The 27589-nt window shown below is 35.7% G+C and overlaps 1 protein-coding gene across 5 annotated transcripts in view; it reads right to left on the reverse strand.

Moving 5' to 3' along the window:
- PRKN (parkin RBR E3 ubiquitin protein ligase) overlaps nt 1-27589 on the reverse strand; it is a 1515422-nt gene that overhangs the window by 502810 nt on the left and 985023 nt on the right. For all 5 annotated transcript variants that reach the window (XM_077120792.1, XM_077120791.1, XM_077120789.1 and 2 more), the window contains one exon: nt 23761-23897. In XM_077120792.1, the coding sequence (XP_076976907.1) occupies nt 23761-23897 (137 nt within the window). The remainder of the gene's footprint in view (nt 1-23760; nt 23898-27589) is intronic.

The following is a 27589-nucleotide window of genomic DNA, read 5'->3' on the forward strand; positions in this document are numbered from 1 at the left end:
AAATGTAAAGGCGCTTTTTTTTTAATGGTGCAGGAATCACTAAAAGCCATTAAAAATGAGAGACTAATGGAACAATTTTATCAGACTTTCACTTCTACTAACCATGACACTTTGTACCATCAGTCTTTCCTAACCATTTAACCATTCTAAAAAAGCATAAAAGTAATATGGATTTCTATCAGTTACCAAATCTAGATAGTATTTGTCACTTCCTAATATTTCTTCTTTTTCATTCGATATAATTTCTATGCCACAAACATATATTATGTTTCAGTTATCTTTTTCTATTCACAGACTCACATCCACTTAAATTAATTGCTTTATCTCTCTATATTGCTTTTCCAATGGTGGGCTTATGTAAAATTATTTCTATAAAAAGAGTTCAAAGACAAATGGTCACAAAATCTCAGACTATATGTCTTAACTTTCAAGTGTTTTGGTGTTCCATGGAAAAAAAGGACATGTATATACCTAAGCATAAAATTGGGTTCAGTATTCTGAGGTGCAATCAATTAGTTGATACATCTGAAAATTTGCCACTGTAAAAGAGACATAGTGATAAAATTGAAGGGTGTTATTTACGTTTGGTGAACAAAAGCATGGCAGCATAAATGTAGCTGATTGAACCACAAATCATATCTGTCAATCAAATGTCTTTTTATCTTTCTGGTCTCTAAAAATACCCTTTAATATACAGCTCATTCTTAAAAAAAAGTCTTATGGTCAAAATGTCAATTGCTAATTTTATTTTCTATTTACACCATACATTTATGAATACCCTTTCCCTCAATTTAATTAGTTTGTGTCATTCATACTTTAATTGGTAACATTATAAGACTGAGCTGAATTTGAAAATGATGCCAAACCACATCAGTCTTATAACTATGCAGCACAGCCAAAGCATACATAAATGGCAACCAGACATACATCTGTGTACTGGAATTGTCAATTTACACTTTTATTTTAATGACAAAGATATATTAAAAATAAAAAAAAATCTTTAAAGATGTGATTCATTTTTTGGTCAAAATTTCAGTTCTAGCATTATCAGTATAACTAAAACTCAATGCAAAAGCATAGTAAGTTGAAGCATACATACTCTAAGAGCATAAATTGTTTATGTTTCCTAACACTTGTTGGTTTGCAGTCTTTAGCTACAGATGTCCAAACTGGAATGATATAACATGAATGAATCAAAAGTTCTGTGATTCAGCAAACATTTCATACACTATAAATTATTTGGCTGGAAACAACAAGGTGCTTTTCTGCCTGTAATGGTTTTTAAAGTCATCAGTAATTCAGATTGGCAGGCATTCTTAAAATCTATTCGAATCCCACCAAAATAAATATTCAGGTGTAAGAAGATGATCTTGAGAATTACTGAAAATTTAAATCATACTCACAAGATATTATGGTCATTCTGATTAAGAACAAATAGCACAATGCAACATTATGTTGCCAGGCAATATGAATTTGTTTGTCTTTAATAATTCAAATATTGTCATTTTTATATAATATATAAAATTGATATATAAATATCTCTTAAAAGGACTGGAATCACTATGTCTGTTTACTTTTGTACTGCTATTATTAGCACTGTGTCTTGTGCTCAGGAATTATTTATTCTATACGGGTGGCTGGATGTAATTATATCATAGAGGACCTAGTAAGAGGAGATCTTAGTCCAGGGCTACAAATATTCCTGTCTCTAAATGAGAGTCAGCAGGTTTGCCAGATGTACAAGCTGAAAAATGGTAATTTCTAACAGCTGATAATATTGAAATATTTAAAGGGAATCAATAACAAAACAAGCTAGAGGACTGGCTTTATAAAAACATAGAATTTCAGGAACTGACTATCCCAAGTTCCTGACCTTACAAGTAAGCAAAAGCACTCTGAGGTGGTGTAGGAATGGCTTCTGCTTACACAGGTGCTGGAAGTAGAGTTATTACCACAAATCATAGGTACTGACTTCAATCCAAGGTTTGTATTACTTTAGCAATTCAATCAGACACATATTTGTGAAATGGCTTTTCTTGCAGATGTTAGCACAAGGAAAAATAAGGAATCCAAGATGAACAAATTTCAATGATTGCATTGGGAGCTTATTATTTAATTGGAGTTACCAAGAACCATTTTCATCAGCTAGTTAGGTAACAATCCCATAGTACAACAGCAGAAGAGCATCTTGGAGGTCCTGACATTGGACCCAGGGAGGTACAGGGCATTGAGGGATCGAAATTATAGAGAGGAAACGAGAAGGTGACCCAGGTATGAGGGGACAGCATGGCTAGAGACAGAGCTTTTACAAGTGAGAATTAAAAAGAAGAAGAGAGGATTGAAAGGATGAGGTGAGCAGAGTACTGTGAGAAACAAGAGAACAATTCAGAGCCAAGCAAAAAATAGAGGCTGATGTGATACGAAATCTTAGTATCAATAAAAAATCAGAGTGGACTTTACCAGAGATGAAATGTGGATAAGATGGTGTCCTGATTTGTGTAAAGATGGTAAGCAGATGGGCAGAGTGGAAGGATTAGCAACAAGGACATTTATTTTGAGTTTCCTGAGGAATTTAGAAGCAAAGTGAGTTAGGCAACTTGATAGCTACAAGGCTAGAACAGAAAACAAAAACCAACCAAACAAAAAGACAAAAGCAGAAAAAATATGGTTAAAGAAAGGACCAAAAGAACCAAAAGGTTTAACTTGGAGTCTTGAATTCCCAAGTTAATTTTCAGCAATTACAAATAACAAATGAGGAAATTTTAGGTGATCATCATATAATTGTTGTTCAATAGAACTTTGTGTGATGACAGAAATGTTTTTTTATCTGCTCTTTCTAATATGGTAGCCATTAGATGTGCCTAAATTGTTTTGTTATCAAGAGTAGCTGAATTTTACTTTTTATTATTATTATTATTATTTTGAACGGGCAGGCACTGGGAATCAAACCCAGGTCTCTGGCATGGCAGACAAGAACTCTGCCTGCTGAGCCACCGTGGCCCGCCCCTACTTTATTTTATTTTAATTGACTTGAACCTAAAAAAAACAAAAAGCACATGTGGCCAGTGGCAACATACTGGATGGGACAAATCATATGTTCAATTTTCTATAGAGGCATTAAATGAAAGCCCAAAGAGAAGGAATAGAATTCTACAAGCAGTATACTTGTGTTACCTGCTCTAAACTAGATCACAGTTCTTCCCTACCATTCTGGCACCAAGAAACATTATCATTATTTCAAACAGGATTTGTTTATTTCTCCATTCATCCCTGCAACATTCTAAAAAGGTTTTGAAACAGTCATGAAAGATACACGAATGCAATAACATTAAAGTAGATATACAAATTGTAGGGAGTATGAAATGCTGAAATAGTGCAAGAAACTACAAGGGACAAAGCAAAAAGAGAGCACACAGAAATACCTGCGGTAAAATATTACAAATTGCTAAAGACAGCTTATACCTTCCTAGTGGCCAGAACAAAGAGGAAACATCAGCATCTGCAACAGGTGTATTATCCATGGTATAGAAAGCACTAACTATATATCAATGTTTTTCTAGCTACTGCTGAAGGAATATCTTTGATCCAATCAAACAAATCATAGGACCCAAGCAATATGGTTCTCTTTAAGCTTGTGAGTGATGGGCCAGCATGCTTCAGCTACCTAGATGGAGAGGAAGAGGAAACTGGTTTAAATGTCCACTGAGACAGAGAGGTAAAGAAATGAGGCCGATGCACAGAACCATTGAAGGGTATTCTGAGCCATGGGTTCCATGTTGCAGAGGCCCACATCTGTCACTCTGGCAGCACGAGTCACCTCCACCCTTACGTTAACCCCACTTCTCTTCTCATGAAGCTTCCTGTTAACCAGAAGAGTCTTCACTGATAAGAGAGAAATTGCTTCCATGAGTTTTCAAAAAAGGAGACACTGCATTAGTGGGTAATATACTCAATGACATTCTCTATGATAAAAAAATTATGTGCATGGTTCTTAACACTGCCCTTCACTCTATGCTGAGAAGCAAAATGCTAAAGCAAATTCAGCAAGAATTAATTTGCAGATTTTTATCTCATTAGCACTCTCACAGCTCCCTTTCACCCCCACAAAGTGAAAAGTGCATTACTGCCCATATTAAAATGAATACAAATTAATTTTCTAGTTGGTTCTAGGATGGCAAGGTACTATTCACGAGTGCTTACAAATTATAATCTGAAGGTCACCCAGCAACTACTGGATAAAACATCATTCACTATGACTGAATGTTAATAATAAAAAAGTACTGAAATTTTATTTTTGCTTCTCAAAAGTATTTTGTTTCAATGCTAATCAATCCTCTACTTTAGCCAGAAACCTAAGCAGTATCCTCAACACCTCCCTCTTGCCAACCTTCCTTCCATGTTGGGTTCCACATCAAGTCTTGGCAAACACGACTTCCAATTAACTCTTCAATCAGTCCATTTCTTTCCTGTTTCACTGCAACTAGCACCATCCCAGGGCAAATGATCACCATCTCCACTTTATATTGCTCTAATAGCTCCTGGCTTTATACCACCCCAACTCTTGCACCTTTGCAGTCCCTTTTCCTTCTGTGGCTGTAACAATCTCTTTAAAATGCAAATCTAATCACCTCACTTTTTTAGGCTTCCAGGTTCCAACTACCTTAAGATATAAGGAAAGGATAAGAAAGTGGCTATATTTTAGAACCACATATAGTTTTGAAACCAATGAAAGAAAGGTTTATTTGGTCTGGAACTGAAATTTCCTGTAGTGCATAATCTAATTCAACCTATCTATATAGCTCAATTGAACAACTGAAACATAGGGAGCACAGAATAAGAAAGAGGTCCTTTAATCCTGTATAGATTATTGTAATGCCTGCATATACCCTAGAATATATTAAGCACATAATCTAAAAGTATTGACCAAGTCCCCTGAGGGATAGGAGAAAACTATGGAACTATTAAATCTTATCATCAGGGAATTCCCTAATACTGTGTCAAACTTTAGGGATACCCAGATCAATAGGCCATGCCCTCAATCTGGAGGCTTACTCTTGCGAAGCTTAGGTAGGTAGTGGAGAAGCTTAGACTACCTATAGGCATGACTAGGAGTTACTTCTGGAGGACCTCTGTTGTTGCTCAGATGTGGCTTCAGTCTCTCTTAGCCCAACTCTGCAACCAAAATCATTGCCCTTCCCCCTATGTGGGACATGACATCCAGGGGTGAAAGTCTCCCTGGTGATGTGAGAGAGGACGCCAAGGGATGAATCCAGACCTGGCACCTGGAATCAACAATTCCGTCCTGACCAAAAGGGGAAAAGAAGTGTAATTAAGAAAGTATCAGTGGCAGAGAGCGTTCAAATAGAGTTGTGTGGCTACTCTGGAAATTGCTCTTATGCAAGTTTCAGGTAGACCTTGCTACCTATCATAACCTGCCAATCCCCAATCAGGACCATTCCAGCCAATCCTAAAGAACACCTAGGGCAATATAGAAGATTCCACAAGGGTTCCAGGCACTAGAGCAACTCGCCAGAAACCTTCAACCTCCAGATGGGTCCCTGGTCCAGATGACTCCTGAAACCTAGCCAAGCTTCTTCAGAACATCAGATAGTTCCATCTCTCTACCCCATATTAGTGAAAGACCCTTCCAATAGCAAAAATTTAGAATTACCATAGCCCAAACAACCCCAAAGAGAGGTATGGAAAGATCAAAGGTGATGGCGGAATTATACTTTGAAGATAGCACTTAACAAATGACTATGAATGTTGAATCATTAAATTGATATCTCTTTTAGTCTCCAGTATTTTAGACAGTTAGAAGTAAAAACCTAAAATTGTGAAATTGTAACCCATATAAAAGTCTGAAATATGTTCTACAACTAATTGTGGTACTATGGTTTGAAATTTTATACCTTTTTGTGTATACATTATTGTTCACAAAAAAAGTTGATTGTGATGATAAAAAAGTATTTAAGCCATTATATTCTGAAGTAGCCTCCTATATTCTGAAGTAGCTAGAAAGAAAAATATGAGAGAATCGTATGGTAGCCCATGACAAACTCTGGGATCTGTTCTGTAACCACTTTTTGAAGAGTGCTTTGAAAATTATTGCTTCTTTATTTCTTTGCTTTGTATATATGTTATACTATACAATAAATAAATGTTAAAAAAAGAAAATGAGCCAAGACATGAGTAGACAATTCACAAAGATATACAACTGGTTTACAAAGATGAGGAAAATACTTCAGCCTCACAAGTAATTAATCAAGTGAAAACAATAAAAGGCATTTTTCCTATAAAACTAACAAAATTTATTTTTAACAATAATATTCAAAACCAATGAGGAGGCAGAGAGCTAGGCACAATCATATACTCTCTTGGGAGAATATTGACATTGTAATTTGATAATACCTATGTCATAAACATACTATTGATGATGAATTTTAATAATATAAATCAAGAAACTTAAAAATGTACACATGTTGAGCCAGTAATTCCATTTGAAGAATGCCTTTAAAGACATATACAAAGATGCTCATTCCAGTATTATGCATAAAAGCACAAGAATGAATACTAATTTCTAATAACTAAGAATCACTTCTATTGTTTTTTTGTATATATGTTATAGTTCACAATAAAAAAGTTTAAAATGAATAAACAAATTCATGACTTAAAATAAAGATGTAAGGAAAGACCAGAATGCACACTGCCACCTCTTGGCACAGGCTAATGGGACCCAACCACCTTTTGGTTTCCTTTCTTTTTGATCCAGCCACTCAGAGCTTCTTTCTATTTCTCACACTTGCTTTGTTCTGTACAATCCCAGGGTTTTATCTCCAGAGCTCCCATTGCTAAGACTTTACCCTGTCTTGCTTCACGTTCCCCGTTTCTCTACCTCTCATCTAAATCAGTAATTATACAGCCACATGCCAAAATATGTCTGCATGCACCCTCCACTCCCATTAAACTGTGAACACCGTGAGGGGAACACATTTACCTATTTTGTGAACTACTGTTTCCCCTTAGAATAGCACAGAACATGGACTATAGTAGGTATTTCTTCTGTAATATGGGGATGGTAATAAGGTCTGGCTTATCTCCTATTATAAGGACACATTTTATAAAAGATAGGGCACTATGCAAATGCATGTGATTTTATTCATGTTATATAAATCAATAAAAGTTGCCTTGGTTTAATGTTTCCCAATAATCTGATCCACGAATATTTTCTTTGTCATGAAAATTAAGGTCTACTCGCAAGTTAAAAGAAAATTATTTTAAATACTTTGTAAAATTTTTTAAGAGTTCAGTAATTAAATGATCAGGTTCCACATGAAAATAACAGTAAACTCATTAGGGTGCTTTCCAAACATGAATAATTAATATTTGCAACTTAAAAATTTATATCCCTATAATGTAGTTATAGTCTCATAAGGAAAATACACCCTTAAAACACTAAGTAAGGGGGGGCCACAGTGGCTCAGCAGGCCGAGTTCTGGCCTGCCATGCGGAGACCCAGGTTTGATTCCTGGTGCCGGCCTATTAAAAAAAAAAATAAATACACTAGGTAAATGCTTTCAATTCAGGGCAGTTTGAATTAGTTCACTAAGGCATCAAAATAGCTTTGTAGACTTTTCTAGTATAGGATGTCAAGCATTTTTAAGCACATATTTTATTGCCATCCAGAAAATAACTGCAAATGTTCTTCTCTTATATTCAATGTCCTTTAAAAAAGACTCCAGTGCTAGGCTCTGACAAATATACCTCCTGCCACCACACAGGCTTTCTTCGCAAACACACAATTCACAATTATAAGCAATTTTGTAAAATGCACACGATTTTCCCTGGAGACCAGAAAGCCTTGGAGTGGTTAAAATGTAATTGGGTAATTTTCTGAAATGCTTATTATTTACTTGAGTCTCATTTCAAATTCATTGGTAAACAGTATATCCCTCTTAACAGTTATTATCCCTAAAAAGCTCCCACAATTTTCAGTGTTCTCTACAAGTCCTATAAACACATGATATTACCGGGGGCAATGGATCATGAAAAAGAGAAGCTACCTGAGCTTTTCTATTTTAAAGGTATAGTGGAAAATGAACAACAAGACTCATAAACTTTCTAATGACTTAAAGCAATGTCTTAGGTGGTTGCAAACCTAATTACCACCTTTACAATGGTTTTTCTACCTTTATTTATTTATTTATTTATTTAGGATTAGAAAAAAGAATGGAAAAATTGTAGCCTAGAGGTTTGCTCTGAAAAATAAAATTTCAGTTTGCCTATTGTTGATTTATACCCTGTATGCTATACTTAGCATGAATATATAGTTAAACATGCTTTACAGGTAAATACTCTTTCTACTCATAAGATAGTAACCAGGTTACACACTCTAAAACAACAATACCTAACTGGGAAATGGTACCAACTAACAGTGGTGTACTAGGTAAATATGTTCTGATGATGGTGGTGGTATTTCACCCAACAAAAGATCTTTCTTTCTCTAAAACCAGCATCTTTTACTACTTGCTTAGTTGAATTTGAACAATCAAAACTCAAGATCGTTGATTTAACTGAAATGAATAACCGAAAGTAAACCATCTCTAACTGAAGTTATGTTCAAATTAAAATAGGGAGAATGAGAAGAAATGTAAAATTTGATTTGTGTTAGAGGGAACAGGGCCTAAGATGCCTTTACTCTTGGGCCCTGAAGGCAACACTATGAACACCATCTTTTAAGAACAGTAAACCCCAGTTGCGCCTCCCTGTCTAGCAGTGTCAACTGCAGACCACCATTTGATTCTTGCCTTTGTCACTTTGTAATTTTAAATCACAATACACAAAATGTAGTTCTCTTCTTTTATTCTTCCAAAAATTACGATATGCAAAAAAACTGAAATAATCTTTAAACAAAGTTGCTGCCGTGACTTGACAACTATGGAACTCCCTATTTTGCTTATCACCTTGGTACAGTATTGAAATGGGACCCTTAGTTAAAATAACAGGAACAATTTATATAGGTTGTATCTGACCAACACATTTTTTTCCCTGTAACATAATCCTTGATTTGACGTATGGACCGCATCTCCGAAAGGCTCCGTGGAACACAGTTTGAAAACCACTGATCTAAAGATGCCATCACAGAAGTTGATAAGCCATTATCTCGTGCATATCTATTAGTAGGCACTCTGCTAATTTTGCCTGATTGTGTCTAATTACTCTGATGTTAACAAATTTCATAGATAAACTGTTAGTTTATGGGCCAAACTCAAGGATCAAAATGTATTTGAGGTGCAAGAGGCCCTGGAGATCAAAAGAATTCCATGAATAAAAAGGTGGAATGGAAAAATGAGCTTTGGAATCAGGCAGACCAACATTTGCAATGAGCTCTGTGAGCCTTAGCTTCCCCACTTATAAAACGGATTATCATCAGCTCCACAGAATCATTGTGAAGCTAAAGTAAGATTAAGTACAGGGTGGCCACCTCCACTGGTTTGGTAGGTGTTTTGGCCAAATTCACTCTTTGCTTATTTGATGGAGCATTTCTGTAAGAGAAGTCTAATTCAAGGATACAAGTTAACTAATGGAAGCATCTCGTTGCAGGTTCTGAAGAACAAAACTCAAGACCATTTTCTCTAGAAGGAGCTGCATGGCAGAATAGAGAGCATTCAGAGACAGGGTTGAACTCCTAAGGGTATAATGGGGGCTTAAGTAAGAAATTACAGCACCGAGGAGAAGTAAACATTGCTACAAGCCTTTATTAATTTAGGCTACATAAATACTTTTGATGATATTTCTCTAAAGGTGACTGTACCAAATGATAGTTATGAAGCTGTCCCAGCTTGGGGTTGGGTGAGTGAAAGCACCAGGCTTCTGACCCTTGCAGGATGGAGGTGGCACCCCAACCCACATGAGATTCTTCCCGGGAATATATCCATAGAGCTTCCAGGATCTTGCTATCTTGGGTAATGGCATTCCTGAAAATGAAGTGTATATATAGTAGACCTAGGTTATGGTAATTAAAATGGATGACAAACTTACATGTTTTATTAAAATTTGAAAAATGACCAGTTTTAAAAAATGAATGGATGATTCTGGTTTTCTACGGTGTTCAAATCTAGTGTGTATGTGTGTGTGTGTGTGTGTGTGCGTGTGTGTGTATTTTATTTGTTTGTTTGGTTTTTTTTTGCATGGGCAGGCACTAGGAATCAAACCCAGTCTCTGGCATGGCAGGAGAGAATTCTGCCAGTGAGCAACTGTGACCTGCCCAAATCTAGTATATTTTATTATTATTATTTTTTTTGCTGCAGAGTAAGACATGAATGATGTTTACAAAAGAAGGGTGGGGAAGGTTTAGGTATTTTAAACAATTAAATAAAGTGGGTTTCTAATGGAAGTTTCTTTTGGAGGTCCTTAAAATTAGACTGATTTTTACTTGTCGTGGATGGTTCACATGCACATGACTCCCTTGAATGGAGGGAGGACACATGCTAGTTTTGTCAGGCTGCGGTTCATGATCCACAGTGTGACAAGAAATCAACATACTAGGAAATGATGAATACTGTTTTAAAAATGAAAGAAGTGAGAACTAAAAATATAAGAGTTCATGACATGTAGTAAGAAAGTATTGTTTGTGTAAGTTTTTATCTACACATATGTTTGGACTTCATACAATTAAAGGATCATAATGTAAAGTTTATTTCTTTTGATGAGTAGCACTCAAAAAAGGTATAAAATCTATGAGTCTAGAAAAGTGCTCTCCACAATTTTGGCTGAGAATCACTATCAATTACAAAAAAAGCAAAGAAAATTGACTATGTATAACAGTATTTATTTAAGACAAGCGTTGCTTCTATTTCATGTAGCATGTATTTAAAAACATACGCACACACACACAAGTAAGGATAATACAAAAGGTAAGTAGAAAGAGGAGTTGTACATTTTTCGACCTGCCACACATTAGATGACGCTGTGAAGTGTACTTCTCAATTCCTTTAGAATCTTGTGGTTCAAATTTCAGACTAGACATTTCTTTACTAGTATACTTGATTATTGACAAAAGACATATAAGGGAAATTTACTGATTATTTATTGATGACCTATTCAGAACATAAAATTTTGAGACTGGGCTTACAGATTGTATTAACAACTAGTCCAAGCATTCTACTGATGCTGTAAGGGACAGAAAAGAAACAACAAACAATGGTAGCCACCATAACACAATTAATTTTATTGCTACATTTATTCCTTTCTTTAAAAGTTTTATTTGGTAAATCTGGCTAATGAGAATAAACATAATTTAAGAATTTCAATGAGAACTTATATCAACACATTTTAAAGCATTTGCTTTTTATATTATTATAATTTATGTAATATTTATAATTTTAAAGTTAATGCCTGATTCACAGGAATTAATTATTTCCACACTTTGTTAAGGTATTAATGCAGACAATGTTAAAAAGAGAATTAGATTTTCAATTTTAGTCATGCAATCTAAATTAACCCTAAGTCTGCAGCTTCAAGTTGCTAGCTTGAATTGTAGTATCTAGAATACGTTCTGAAATTGGGGCACAAATGACTGGTGGTGACTGCATGGCAATCACATCCAGAGCAATAACAGTGAAACAGGATCTGCACGAGTCATTTTACAATTCATTTCAAATTGACAGAGTCAGTTCAATATCTAGTAGAGCAGATCTTGAATTTGAGCTATTAAAAGTATTATTTGACTACAAAGGCCACATTTTGCCCCTGATTACAGAGTGTTACCATGTTCCACTTGAAGACTAACCTGCTGAGAGACCAGGGGAATACCTGTTTGATAGAGATTCCAAGTGTCAGCCTAAATTCTCCTATGCTCTATCCTAGATCCTATTTCCCAGCTTCCCTTGCAGGCAGGTATGGCCAAATGACTACCCTAGCTATTGAAGTCAAGAAATATGTGCCATTTCTGTGCTGAGATTTAACAAAGAAAGTTTCACATCTCATTTATAATTTATACCCAATTCTGCCAGCTCAAATCTGGACATGGAGATTCACTTTGGCTATGAAGATAATGACAAGAGACCCAATGAGATGGCAGAGCCAAAAACTAGAAACATCATTTAGAAGATAAATGACACACCAAACCAAAAGACCTATGCTGCACAATAATTAAAGCAATTCTGTATGAGTCATTAAATTTCAGACTCTATTTCATAGCAGTTTGGTCAACTACAACCAGTCAACACCTCCCTTTAGAGGCCCATGATTCCTGTCTATACATCCTAGGAGAACAAAATGCTCAGACACAGGTATAAAGGCCATTCCAACAAATTCAACCTCAGAGAAGATTATTGCAATATGAATTTTACAAAAGAAGGAAAAGGTTAGAGCTTCTTCCAGGAACATTTGCTAGTGAGCCCAGATATCAAAATTACGTAATTTGAAGAAAGGTGCCTGCATTCTTTAGACATCCCCATCCTACCAATGCATGGGAAACCAGCCAGAACCAGGGATGGGTCAAGAACAAGACCTATCTTAAGGAAGGGCAGGTAGATCAACTATTACAGGGCAGAATGCATGGACAGGATTTGTGTTCAATAGCCCTCCTCTGAATTTGGAGGTGCAACATATTCAAAAATGATTTCAGATCTAGAAGGTTGCCAACTATAAAAGGACTACTGCTGTGTACTGCAGGAAAGAGCTGGCACTGGCTGCAGAAAGGAGAGAGGAGAAAAGGAGTGTCAGGATAATGTCACATAAAATAACACTTCCTGGAACACTGTTCTCCCTCTCGCTTCCTGGCATCAAATCGACTGTCCTTCAGAGAATGTTCCTCTAGAAATAGGTTATTGCAAGAGAGATGATTCCTAGTAATGGCTTGAGAAGTAGAAAAATATAAGAAATATTAATATTTCCAAATGCTTGACTACAATCAGTAATTGAATATATAAGATGACCTGGAAGCCATTCAAATTTTACGGGAAATAAATAATAAAATAACTTCGTTCAAGTATTAAAGATTTATTTCCATTTTGACCTTAGATATTAAACCATTCCTCCTCTTGCTAAACTGGTATACATTTAATGCATTAAAATGTTTCTCTGTCTTGCTCAGGAACCAAATGGAATCAACTCTCATGAATATGTAAATCAACCCCTCTAAGCACATTATTAATTATTTTGGAGATAGTTGGAGGTCACCAACTCATAGCAATTTCTATGCATGAAGGCTCATTAATACAAGGCATCATGTAGTGAGCAAGAATAAAGTTTTATCACAGTTACTGCATGTGTGTGAATGTGTATGTGTGTGTTTCAGTGGCATATGTACCAATAGTGACCACAGCACCAGCAGGCCTTAATATATGCCTTTTGATGATGATGTTGTTGATGATGAATTTCAGAATCTGAAATGAGAAAATTTAAGAAAAATCCAAAGGAGAAAAAACCTTAAAGAAAGTATAGACATAAAATCTAAAGAAATGTCTGCTTCAAACAAACCTAAATTTTCTTGAGCTGGAAGCCAGGTGAAAGATGATCTGCTTGTTTCAAGAATAAAGATGTGCCTAGCTGCAGACTTCTGCAGCTCATGAGATACAGACAGCAGACATCCTGTTCCTATGAAACTAGACAGGTCACAGGCGGGGTGGAGCCCACTGTGTCTTAAGGTTGTGCAATGCCCATTATCTGGCTGCTGAAACTCAGGTTCTGTTTAGGTGGTTTTCAGCAGTGTGAAGGCAGTGATATAAGCTGCAGTCCAAGCCCTGGTGGAACAACCCAAAAAAACAAATGTGAAATGGTCAAGAGTGGTACACAGTGTTACTGACAAATGAAAAGAGCATTTAACGTCAGTGGTGGGCTGTGCTTTTTTAAATTCAAGATACAGACACAGGACGCTAATTCTTAACCAGCTGTGCTAAACCAGCTGTGATAAAAACTGATTTTCTCATCCAAGTCCCACCTTATAGCAATTACTATAGTTTGCTCTCATATCACTTATTTTGGGCTTAAAATTTACCTGATGGGAAAGAGAATATAAAAACTCGATCTCATACTCAGGAGGAACTGAGATGAAGTTGAATATCAACATGGCATTTATCTAGCGTAATGAACAAAATACATATAATAAAAAAGAAGAATGAAAATGCTGAAGGTTAGAATAATTTGCACATGTATTCAGAACTGTGTGACTAGAGTTATTATAAATGGGATTTTGATGCTTCTGGTGAAGGAAATCTTGCAAATTCTTTATATGCTTCAATTTTGAAACTTAAAAACAGGCAAATATCTGTATTATTGAGAAACAAATACATAAGTGGTGAAACCATGAAAAGAATCAATGCAACGTTTATCGCAGCAGGATAGTAAATACGTCTTGGGGGGCTGAGGGGTCAATTTGAGAGCTTTTGGGATTATTGGATACATACGTTTATATATCGATCTGGGTCATGTTCACAAAGGTTTTCTTCAAATCATACAAATATGTTTTAACTACTGTTGTGTGTGCATGATATGTTTCATAATAAGTATAGGGATATATCAAATCATTTAAAATGATGTTCTTATAGGTGAATTATTATTCCATTGAGTGCTGTTATAATTCCTCAAGCTTCAGGAAACCTCCTCTATTCCGATAATGGAGATGATAATAACTTGAAAATTGTGTTGACTACTAGTAAGGACAGTGTATAAATATATTTATTTATGAGTGTGTATGTATGTATGTATGAGAGAGAGAGGAGAAATCCTACAGAGAGCTACTTAAAACATTTCTTGTAACTATCTTAAGCACTTACAGGCCTCTTGCTAGATTTCTTTGGATAAGAAATAAGATTGTACTTAAAAAGTGGTTTGTCAGTGGTAGAATGCTCAGCTTTCATGCGGGAGACCTGGGTTCGATTCCTGAACCATGCACCCCCTGCCCCCAAAAAAGTGGTTTGCTTTTACTTTAACCAAGCAAAGGTAGAATACTCTTTTAAGAGTTTGGAGCAGAAGGAGGTGGGAAGAAATTATTTTTGCTATCTCTGCTAGCTATTTGGAAGATTTTCACCTTGCTTCTATAGTTTTTAAAAAATATATATTTTATTTTAAAGCACTAAACAGATGCTGGAAAAAGACATAAAAGCCAGTTTGGAAAGGAGAAAGGAACACAGAACGCAAGCAAGCAAGAGTTTTAAGAGTGAAGGATGGCATTGGCTTTGGACATGGGGAGCCTTGGAGAGATGAAGGAAACAATGCAACTGGTGCTACTTCAAACAGGCTCAAACAATCACTCTATTTGTAATTCACTAAGGATTCATGCATTCATTAAACAAATATGAAATTGCACTGTCTTCTAGGGAGTAGGATTCTGTAGGCAAGCATCTCCAATGCCACAGAGATGACCATGCCAGCAATGCCTGGTTGGTCAAACTAGAGTAAGTTCCTGAGCAAGTCAATTCTGCCCTCTAGCTCTTTTCCTGGTCCCTGTCCCTGTCCCAGACAGTCTTGATAAAGAAGGTCCTTGACGGAGTACTGTTCCTGTTTTATGCAGGAAGAGGGAAGCTAAAATGCCACCCAAAAGATCTTCCATGTTTGCCCTCCTCTTGTCCAGTGTTAGAGCCTGTTATCTGTGTGCAAGCTTGTTGGCTTTCCTCCCTGGGCATCCAGCCAGGCCCTACTTTCCACCTTATGCCCATCACTCTGAGGAGCTAGGTGGGTTCATAAGACTGAGTTCTACAACAAGGAATGTGGGAAGAAGTGATGCGTCCCGTAGCCAAGCTTGGTTTCTAAAAAATCTCCAGCTTAGTCCTCCAGGCTCTTGCTCTTTCTCTGGCAGGTGCAGAGGGTCCAGGGGGAACTCTGAGGCTGGGGGATGAAAAGCCACCAGAGGCTGGAATTCTGGCCCCTGACTGCCGCAGCACAGCACAGCCCGCTCAAACTGCCAACCCCAAAGAGATCATGCCATGAGTGGGGAGCAAATCTGAATCTCATTCAGCATTTGTGATTTCACTGCAGCTTTGGTTACAGACGTTAGGCTACTGCCCTGGCTATACACTACCTCATACATCCAAATCAAAGAGAAAATGTTTAAGTTGTTAAACTACGCAAAATTTAAAATACAAAGGAGCTAAGCATTAACCACAAAAATAAGGAAGTTTGACTTAATATGAGTTACTTTTTAGGTAGAAAGAATACCACATTTAATGGTAAACAAGTGAGGTTTAAATCCTGGCTTGCTAGTTTTTTGGTGGATATTACAATTATTTAAATGAACCAGGAGTTAGGAGGAGAATGAGCTGCATATTTCAAAGAGACAGACAAATAAACACACTGAAATATTTTTGTGCATAGCCTTGTAGGCCAAAGTTTGCTAGTACTTTTAAAGCTTATATGTATTGCCAAAGTGATTCTGAGAAATATATGAATTTATATGAGCTATTTTAAATATGTGGCCACATTACTCTTTATTTTTTAAATTAGCAATTCTTTGATAACTCTCCTGAACTGTTAATATGTGTACCTACCAAATGCATATCATTTTTGATGATTTATCTTTTAAAATACTTCCCTAGTTTCCCACTGCATTTTCAGAGATTATGTTGACTTGATGATTTATGTATATTTGGGAGAACAAGACCCTAAAGTAAAAGACTAATTTGTATCAGATCTTTTTGTTTTGGTGGAAACCAGTCTTCTTGACTCTCTAGGAGTTTCTCAAAAGAACCTGAACTATCTTCCTTGTGCTCTAATATTGCTGACAAGGATGCTGAGAACAGTGATATGGTGTAGTTGCTAACACACTGGATGTAAAGGAAATTTCATTCTAAGCTATAGGAAAACTGTAATTACAGGTAAAGTACCCAGAGTTGGAATCTCTCTCTCTCTCTCACACACACACACCCAAAGCACTAAAGAACAGAGCAGTGGGTGCAGTTAAATGGCACCTGTGACAAGACCGGTGGCATGCCATGGGGAAAGCAGGCAGTGCTCCCCCACACCCCCGAGGCTGCAGGGAATCTGTGCAATCAGGGCTCATAACAGACTGGCAGCAAAAGTATTTTGCATTGCCTTCATCAAAGTCTGAACTCTAAGGCCACACACTAAAATAAATCTCATAGGTCAATAAGGCTCCACCAAGTTGTATAGGAGCAACTCAGTTTTAAGAGCAAGTACAGAGGAAGATTTGGCATTTCAAAATAATTCCTAGTCTGAATAAAATCTAATAAAAGCAGATTGCAGCAAAAAGACATTAAATACTGCAGAAAAAAAATCTGAAGTTTTTTTCTGAAGTCCATTCCTTTATGCAAGGGCTGTCAGATTTGCCAGAAATAGGTTGTTTTGGCTGTATTTATCAATCTTATATGGAACTGAACATCTAATGAGAAAGCTGCTCTGGTTACAACTCGTGTCACCCACAGACAAGGGAGATGAGGGTTGAGGGGTACGGTCACACTTGTTAGTGATAGAATCTCCCATTTATAGTATGTTATTGCCTACAGAATGCGCACCCCAGCAGCAGTTCTCAGCCTTGAGGCAGTTCTCATTTTGAAAGGGGGAATTTAACACGCCCTCGTGTCCCAACCAAAGAGATTCTGACAACTGGTGTGCAGCACAGACAGGGCATGGGGTTTTTTAAAAGCCACGCTGGGACGCAGATGTGCAGCTAGAGTTGAGAAATGGGGTGGTGGAGTGGAGAGAACACTGACTTTCAGGATCAACAATATCTGTTAATAATCTCAACTCTACCTAGCTCTTATCCCATCGAGCGTTGTTTCCTTCATCTATAAAATAAGCTTAAGAATTCCTCTTGCTGTTTACTATTGATTAGACATACATAGAAGTGATGGATTTATATAAATACTATGAGAAAAATATTAGGTATGTAGGTCATTAGCAGTAGAGAGAAATGTTATATCCAGCTCTTTTGTTGCTTCTGTAGTACCAACATAGTTTGGAAAATTGTTTGTGATTTCTACTTATAGTCTCTATTTTTTGATTGATAGTTAATAGACTCAGAAAAATCCTCTCAGTTAAAAATCTTTTTTTCATAATGTCAGTATTCAGACAATAATTCTCAGGCTACAAAGACATTAAATAATGCTATTCATGGAGAGGATTGATTTGTATGGATTGGGGGTGGGAGGTGAGGGTTTCATACCACAAATATGGCAGAGAAGTCTAAAAGAGTATTGTGTACATTACAGATATCTACTTTATATTACTTATTTATTAATTTATTTTTTTTGCATGGGCAGGCACCGGGAATCAAACCTAGGTCTCCAGCATGGCAGGCGAGAACTCTGCCTGCTGAGCCACCATGGCCCGCCCTTCATATTACTTTTGAATACTAATTGCACCATCTTACTTGGATAATTCATTCTAGCTCAGGAGCATCAAAAAGTCCCTTGACCTAAATGAAAGTAGACCTAAACAAAGAAATTTTCAAGAACAGGTTTACCACCAATCTCCCCCATTTACAAGCTCCTTCAAATCCTTTACATCAAAAATACCAATGAATGCATTCAAGCTGTGGATTCCAATACCTTGTTACACATGAACCTTGTCATTAAAAGGAATCAATGGGTTTAATGAGAAAAACATCCCTTGATAATGTAAACAGATCTTGCTTTAATTTTCTTGGAAGAATTGTAATAAAAACAGCTGTTAGTTGCCTCAGGAGTCTGAAACACTTTGGCTAGGCATTTTAAACTGTGATGGTAGAAGGATGACAAAAAGACACCATTTAAGAGAAATAGACAAGGACGCAACACAACTTCCAAAACTCAAAGCAACACGAGTGTCTGGTCCTGGAGGTTCCATCATGTTACACATGTGTGACTACTGAGGTTGGTCAATGACCTTCAAGACATTCTGCTGGAATGAGATGACCAACCTGCCTACTCTGTTCTAGTTAAACAAAGAATCTGGCAGGAGGATCTGAAGTCTCCCCATGGCAACCCATGAAGCTGTGCTTCCTATATACTGTTACTCCCTTACTAGGATTAGCCATTAATATTGTTTTATTTAGTTAAATTGTCTTCTGCTTCCTGCCTCTCCAACTGAATTTTAAGATTCCTAGACACTGATATGATCTTTGAATTACTCCACCATGGGAGAAGACAGCCATGAAAACAATACGGGTTCAAAAAACTCTTCTTCCCAATAGTGTACTTTTTCAGTTTATAATTTGATATGCTTTGATTCTCTGTTTCTGTAACTATGACTATTTTATTTTATATGTTCTTGTTCTAGTACCTTGAAACAAAGCAAAGTCTACCAAACCAAGGAGACAAATGGCCAGATGGATGGACACGTGATGAATGTTTAAATACTGGATGATTTATGTATTAAGTTTTAGGAAACACCCGACCTATGGTTAAAGAATTTATAAATATAAATTTCTCTATGAATATACATATTTACGCATATATACACACAATATATGTAAGGCTTAGGCAGATATATGCTTTAATAACAACCAAAATAACAAGAACAAATATTTTTTCTGTGCTTACAATCACCAACATTTAAACATGAAAGTACTTTATGTGGTATTATTTTAAATAACCTGCATGAAAATTTATGAAATATGTGCTACTGTATTATCTCCATTTTATCTCAGATGAAACAGAGGAATATATATGTGAAGTAACTCTCCATTCAAAAAAGTTACTGCCTCAGACCCAAGATTTAAGCTAGGTTTCTTGGTTTCTTGATGCTCTGTGCACACCTCAAAAAATGTGCAATAATATGATTCACGGGTTAATAGGGGACATATTAGGAATGACAAATGTCTTATGTAAAATACAGAAAAAAATCAATCTTCACTAAGACTTAATGTACAGAGTGATAATTACCAGTACCTTCTCAGGGTCATTCTATCAGATTCAAAAGAAGCACACTGCAGAAGTATCCTCAGCAGAACATGGGAGCTGAAAAGCGCAGACTATTAGAGAGGAGTGCTCTCCCTGTGGGTTCACTCTTAGCAAGTTGGAGATGACCTGTGTCTGTCTAAAGGAATATGGGTGTACTATCTCATCTCAACTGAACTAACTCTGTTAAACCAGACAAATGGCTTAAGGACATTCCTGCAAAGCAACCATTAATTAAAGGTAGTACTAACAATGTAGACACAAGCAAAAAGAGGGACCATTATCCTAACAGTGGAACTCCCCTGAGTACACTCTAGGTATTGAGAAATCAGCTGATGACATAGTGAAGCCACTGCTATTAGCAACAAATTGAAAAACTAAACAAGTAATAAATGAAGAGAAATAGAGAATAATGAAGAGTCATAAATAGAGAAAATATCTCTATTTTCTTTTTTAGCAATGATTAAAGATAATATAGATTAGTCTTTACAAAATAAAGAAAACTCTAACATTTGAAAGCCTCTTATCACACACTTTGGGGGCACTGACAGTTTCATAATAATATATGATAAACAATATTGTGACAAACTAAACTGCTTCATTATGAGTAACTACTATAGAGCTGAATTTAAAAAGATCATTGATACGAAAAAAACAGTATTAGAATGAATTCTGTAATGGCCATAGTTTGCTGTACAGGGGAATTATACACAGTTGTGGTTACTTGCCAGGTTCTCTTTTAGCAATGAAATAGGCAAAGATGCAGCTTTGTGCTTCTTTTTATTTTTATGCATTACAAAAGATCAATTCTCAATAGTAAGCAGCATTTTAAAAAATAAAAGCAAATTTCTAGGGAGTAATAGGTTTGAATAACCAGTAAAAAGAAGGCTGCTTTAAAAAGAAATAGTTAGGATTTCAAACAAAAACCTCAAAGAATATTTAGAGTTTTTTCATTCCCTGCCCCACCCAACTGCTAAAATAAAGACGTTGAACCCAAGAATGCATAGAGATCTAAAAATATCATTGACACAGTTAATTTAAAAATAAAACAAAAAGAAAAAAAAAGATATTTAAAGGTCAATTAAAATACAGAACAATTCATATAATGCATTTTAATGAGATGGAGGCTGACCATGCAAGTGGTTTCTCACAGAGATTATTCTCCCATGTCAAAGAATTCTCAAAATTAAAGCTAATTTACATACATTCCTTTCAAAAACATAAGTGTTCTATTTTTGCTAATCTTTCCTGTTATTGTTAGTGTTAGCTGTCAATATTGGGCTAAGTATAAAAGATTTTTGAAAAAAATTATTTTACTTAACCTCTGCCTTAAGAAAACTTGATGTTTTAAAAATGATTGAGGAGGGCGGGCCACGGTGGCTCAGCAGCATGCCAGAGACCCTGGTTCGAGTCCCAGTGCCTGCCCATGAAAAAAAGATTGAGGAAAAGAAATGCAAAAGGATCTTAATAAGATTCTCAATGTTGCAATACTGTTCCAAAAAAAAAAAAGAAAATAAATAAGTTACATGGGAATTGTCATTTAACAACTATAAGATTGGAAAAAATCCAAAGGGTTTTCATTTACTCTATTGGTAAGGCTTTCAAGAACCTGCTTCTCTTATATACTGGTGGGAATTAAGTGACACAATAAATGGGGTAAGATTTGGAAACAGGAAAATTAAATATCAATTTTCCCTTTGACAAACAACTGTACTGGGGATTTGTTGCCATGACACTCAGACCAAATATGAAAATTTGAGTGCACACAAGTCTATCTGTTGTAATATTAACACTAAGAAAATAAAATGAAGTGATATTTAATATGAAGAAAATAAGATATATTCACACAATGGAACTCAGTGATGTTTTATTAAGGAAAAAAGGAGAAAATCTCTTTATATTAATATGGAGTCATCTCCAGAATATAATAGATAATGTAGATTGAACAAAAACCAGGTAGGGAAACATGTACTTGATATTTTACCTTGTATTAGCAGTGACACAAATCTGTATCTACATACATATACGTCTGAGAAAAGAGATTAAAGAAAAACGGGACAGAAGCTATAATTCTTTGAATGTAGCATGTTTTCATATTTTTGAGTTTGCAATCATGTAAACATGTTGCATAATTATAAAGATCAAATGAACTTTAAAAGCAATTAAAAAATAAAAATATTAACCATGAAAATATGTATGTCAATGGTGGCATAACCATACAGTGATGTGCATGATGCTTTATTTTTGTATGGACATACACTAATGACAAAACAAACTTCAAAGAATCTAAACACTGCCTTCAGTTATCATATATTGCTGATGGTGTTAGTATTGTAAAACTGAAACAATTGTGGGTATGTTAGGAGAAAAGGCAAATGAGTAATTATGTTGATATAAATTAGCAACAGGACTTTTGTGAAGGCGAAAAGCAATAATAGATTAAGACTAATGACCTTAAGTAAAAAACAAAAAACAACCATAATCCTGAATTTCAGCAGGAAATGTCAGAGCAGCCAATAGTGTAATTTATGGGTATATATATAGAGAGAGACATATACAGATAAGGCCTAGAAAGAGTAACCCACCTAGTAACAAGCACACTATGTACCAAGATTGTGACTTGTAAATATCATTTCCTATCAAAAGGAATCAGGACACCCAAGATAAAAGTCTGATTCTGGAATACTGGGTAAAAAATTACAAGAAAAGCCTGGGGTATTTTTTTATACCAGAAAGCATGGATATTGAGTAACGAGGGATTCATTGCACTGTTTTTCTTCAATTTTGTATATCTTTGATATTTTCTATTATGAAAAAGGTGAAAAAAAGATGAGTAAAGAGATTAACTGATGTTTCAAAAATTACATCGAGTAGGAAGAGATTTTAAAAATGAATATTTTTACAAATGTTTCCATCATTATATGGTAGGGGAAAAGAAGAAAATTTGCCAATACAGCATTATTAAATTAAAAACATTAGAAAAGGAATTTTCCAAAGTGCATAGAAATCTTCTCAATGAATGTTCCACTGGGTTTTGAACCCTTACGTTAAACATGCAAACACCAATACCTTTCAGTGAGTTTTCCTTCAAAATATATTGACACATAAATTACATATAGTTAATTAAAAAAAAAGATTTTGCATTGTTGGTAGATAGAACTGAAAACCGATGATCATAATTTAAAATATCATCAATTCCATTATCTTCTTCAATTTGGATCTTTGCATAATTTTGAAGCATATATTTCAGTTATGATAGACATTAAACTAAGTATTGAAATAAATCAAACTTAAAACCAGACCATTAGATCACATGGTTTCAGACCACAATTTTCAAAATCAATGAAGCATGTAATAGTCACATTGTAAACATTAAAATATATGCGTAATAATGATAGTGTAGTGCAAGTAAAGGGTGTTTTGTAATGGTAAAAGATATTTTTAAATTTACAATATTAAAGATTTCTGTTTTGCCTTATTCTTCTTTGATTTCCTTTTGACTTATGTTTTTCACATATATGGGGCTGGTGTTAAAAGTTTTTAATGAGCAGTGTGTTTAATTTTTAAAATGGGGATGATACTGCTCTAGAGCCAGGGGAACAAATCTATAGCTTGCAGGGTGCAATCTGACTCACAGACATATATACTGAACCTTCGTTGAATAATATTTTAAGATTCATTTTCATTTTCAATGCCTTTATGTAAGTTATGTATTTACCAGTTCCGTACAGGTCCCTCCATTTCTCAGTGTTTTATATCTTTTGTGACCCAAACATTATTGCTTCTTGCCCAAGTCTGATAAAATAGGTATTTGCATTTTCAACCCCTTTACTAGGGATTAGGTATATCAAAATCAGTTTTACATCAATAGTTCTTCTGCTGTTAATGAGCAATAGAAATGAGGAAGAAGTGTTGGACTTACCCACACAAGGAAGGGAGTAGCCAAGCTCAGGGTCATGGACAAACTGCCTATCATTGAGTCTTGTCACACAGTATAAGTGGAAGCAGTCCAAACAAATCACGTGGCGAGAGTTGCACTGGAAAACCAGGACAGGGCTCCTGTGAAGAGAAAGAAAGATACTTCCTCTGGTACTTCTAAGGGTGGAAAGGCAATGTGTGCTTTAGAGCACTCACTGTAACCCTGCCAGGTTGCTTAGGGCTTTCTCTGGAGAAGGACATGCACTGCTAAGCACTGAGCTCATATATACCAACATATACTCTAAAATTGGAAGTGCTCCAAGATTTTCCAAATCTTATTTTTCCTTTATGTTAAATATTTACCAATCATTTGCATTAGAGCAAAAGTCAGATGTGAACTCTCTCTGAAAGTCTTACCTGACTCATGATTCCCAATTAATCTATGAATCACCCGATTCAGCTGTCCATTTAACATACTCCATTGTTACACCATATCATTCATCTGTTCCCCCCTCTCATAGACGGCGGTGTCCTGGAATGTAGGTACTGTATCCATTCTACATGTATATTCCATAATATTAGGCAATGTAAGGTTTTAAATGAATAGACCTTGAATTTAGTTGTAGCAATATATAGGATATGAACTTCCTCAAAGTTAAAAGAAAAATTATTATTATACCACGGTAGGTAAGTTGAATGTCCACTCACATTTCACTGGCAAATAAAAGATTGAAACTTAGAAATGAAACATAACCTAGCAGGAAATCCTCTACTTCAAGATTTTATCTACTGGGCCACCCCTATCCCAATATGCCTTAAAATTCTCAAATTATGGTTGGGTGATAACTAATAGATTTATATGCACAGGTTCTCAAAAAATGCAGATTCACTTAAAATACTTCATAGACTCCTGAAGAACCAGGCACTTATACTAGCAAGTGATCTATACAAGTTTATATCAAAAGGAAACAAATCAAACATTAATTTGAGATCAGCCCCAAGGCAATTTTATTGGTTAGAAAGTTAATAGAGTCTTTTTAGTTAAGCATATTCCCAGTGTAATCATAAAAAAATAAAAAATAAATCTGTTCCTTATCCATACATTAAGTTGTAATACCTCTTCAAAAGCACTTTTTCCAGAAAAGCTGATATTAAATATTAGTAGTCGATATTCCTTACTAATTAAACGATTTTCAAAGTTCTGTTTGTCCATTTATGTCAGGCAATAGTTCATATAAAATAAAATGAAAAAAATATTGGAATTGCCATGCCACACATCTATAGGACTATGGTGAAATTTATCTGAGGAAGAGTGACCCTAAAAGTTGTATTTTTTCCCCCTGCTCTTCATGTCCTATCTCTGAACATACTGAAGTCCTTTCAGGGAATTTCTTTCCATTTCCAAGGGATTACTCATATAGCCATTGACTGTGCCCTGACCTTTCAATCTTCTGCTTTTTAATAATATTCTCACTGAAGAGAACAAGGGTAAGACTCTTACACGTGCACAAGCACACACAGACACCTTATTCACTCTGTGACTCCCGCAGCCCCCTGTACGTGACATGTTGCCACAATCTTGCAGCTTCTAGAATTTTCTCTTTATCTTTGGTTTCATAGAGTTTCATTATAATATGTCACGGCCTTGTTCTAGTTGTGTTTATCCCATTTGCAGTTCACTGAGTTCTTGGATGTGTATATTCATGTCTTTCGTTAAATTTGGGGAGTTTTCAGCCATTATTTATTTGATTATCCTCTCTGTCAAATGAAAGAATACCCTTTCTCTCTTTCTTCTCCTTCTCGGACTCCTGCAAGCCAAACATTGGCAAGTTTGATGGTGTCCCTTGGGTTCCTCAGATTCTGCTCACCTTTCTTCATTCTTTCTCCTTTCTATTTCACAGGCTGAATGATTTCAATTATCTTATCTTCAAGTTATCTGGTTCTTTCTTCTGCCACATCCAATCTGCTGTTGAACCTCTATAGGGAATTTTTTCATTTCTATTACTGTGGCCTTCAGATCTGTTTGGTTCCTTTGCATAACTTCTTTATCTTTATGTAAATTCTTTTGGTGTATAACTGTTTTTTTTTTTATTTCCTTTAGTTTTTTGGTTTTGTTTTTTGTTTTTGTTTTTTTTACCATGTTTTCCTTTACTTCTTTGAGCATAAAAGAACTTTTTTTTTTTTTTTGGTTAAAGTCTTACTGGAATGTCCCAGATCTGGTGCTTCACATGGATGACCTAATACTTTAGTGGTCTCCTTGGCCTGGGCTGTTATTTTCTGTTTCTTTGTGTACTTTGTAATTTTTTTTTATGCCTAGATATTTTCATATTGCAATGTTTCATCACAGGAATTTACATTCTGAGGCATCTGTTGAGTACACACAAGTTAGGCAATCAACAGTTACTAATCAAACTAGTGAATAAATGATTGGCATGCTCACAATTTTTAGTCTTGTGTATTTTTGTTTTATAAATAAGCTGCTCTCATTCATATATATATATATATATATATTACTCAGTTTCTTTTGAGCATCTACTTTGAGTAAAGTAGGGAATTAATGACTACAAATACATATTGAATATAGCACTGAGTGAATGAATGAACACCTTATAGTTAGGTTTGGTTTAACAAGTCGGAAAAATACTCAACACACACATATACACACAATCACAGGGCATACATAGTCAGGGTACATAGTATGTGGAACAAGGATTTTTAAAAAGCTTATGTAGTCACTATAAAATATGGCAGGAGAGTTATTACTGAGTTAGGATGGCTCAACTGGGAAGCTGGAGCTAAATGTATAAAGGAGAGGAAGGACTGACACTGGGTAACTGGAGAGGAATGTGGTTTCTGGGCAACAAAGACATGGGGAATGTTGCGGATGGGGTGGGAATTCTTGGTACAGAAAACAGAAAAACATTCAGCTGGGCTGATTGAGAGACTATATTGGGCAAAGAGGCTGTTAAGTGCATGTTCATCCCAGGGACAGGGGTGGGCTCTAGGAGACACACCTACCATTAGGATTCTAGGCCATGGGCTTTAATGAAGGTTTCTAAGCATGAGAAGGGAGGGATATTTCAATAAATTCAATTCTGAAGAAAGCTTGAAGGGAAAGAAGTTCGAAGGAGTAAAAACTCTTTGGTGGTCATTTTGATGATTTAGATGTGAGTTACTAAGAAACTGGCTTTAGGCTGTGGAGGTCATAGGAACGAAATGAAAAGATGAACAGAAAGTGACATGTCTGAGGAGGAGACGCTGGAGCTGACCGACTCATGGACCTCTTGTTCCTCTTTGTATTCTTCTGTGCCCTCAATTCACATTTTATATACATGTTAGCTGATCAATCCATAAAATGATTTTATGCCAATGAGCCAGTTTGCAGAGTAGTTAATCAGAGGTTAATTAAAGTTCTCAATCCTATGTAAAGAGAATTATGAAGGCTGTACTTGTAATTACTAGGAAGATATTTTTTCAAGGGATTTTAGTAAAAAAAAAAATGTGGCAGGCAATTCACATAGATGGCACAGTGTAGAATAATGTTATATATAGTTATTTAAAGCATTTAAACTCTTGTAAAATGACTTCTCTAGAATGTACAAAATAGGATCAATGTTTTCAAACTTATCTAGTAAAATATGTAGTTTAATCTGCTCTCTACCTCATTTGATTTCTCTCTCGCTCTCTCATTTGCTTTCTCTCACATACTCTCTCTGCCAAAATTTGTTTTCCTGTCTCCTAGTTTGTCTGATTCTTTCTTACACGCACATCTTTGTTTCTAAAGGCGGTGGTTTCAGCTTCTCAACTGATGTGACATATACTGAACGTGATGT

Source organism: Tamandua tetradactyla, chromosome 11, assembly GCF_023851605.1.
Source record: "Tamandua tetradactyla isolate mTamTet1 chromosome 11, mTamTet1.pri, whole genome shotgun sequence".
Lineage (NCBI taxonomy): Eukaryota > Metazoa > Chordata > Mammalia > Pilosa > Myrmecophagidae > Tamandua > Tamandua tetradactyla.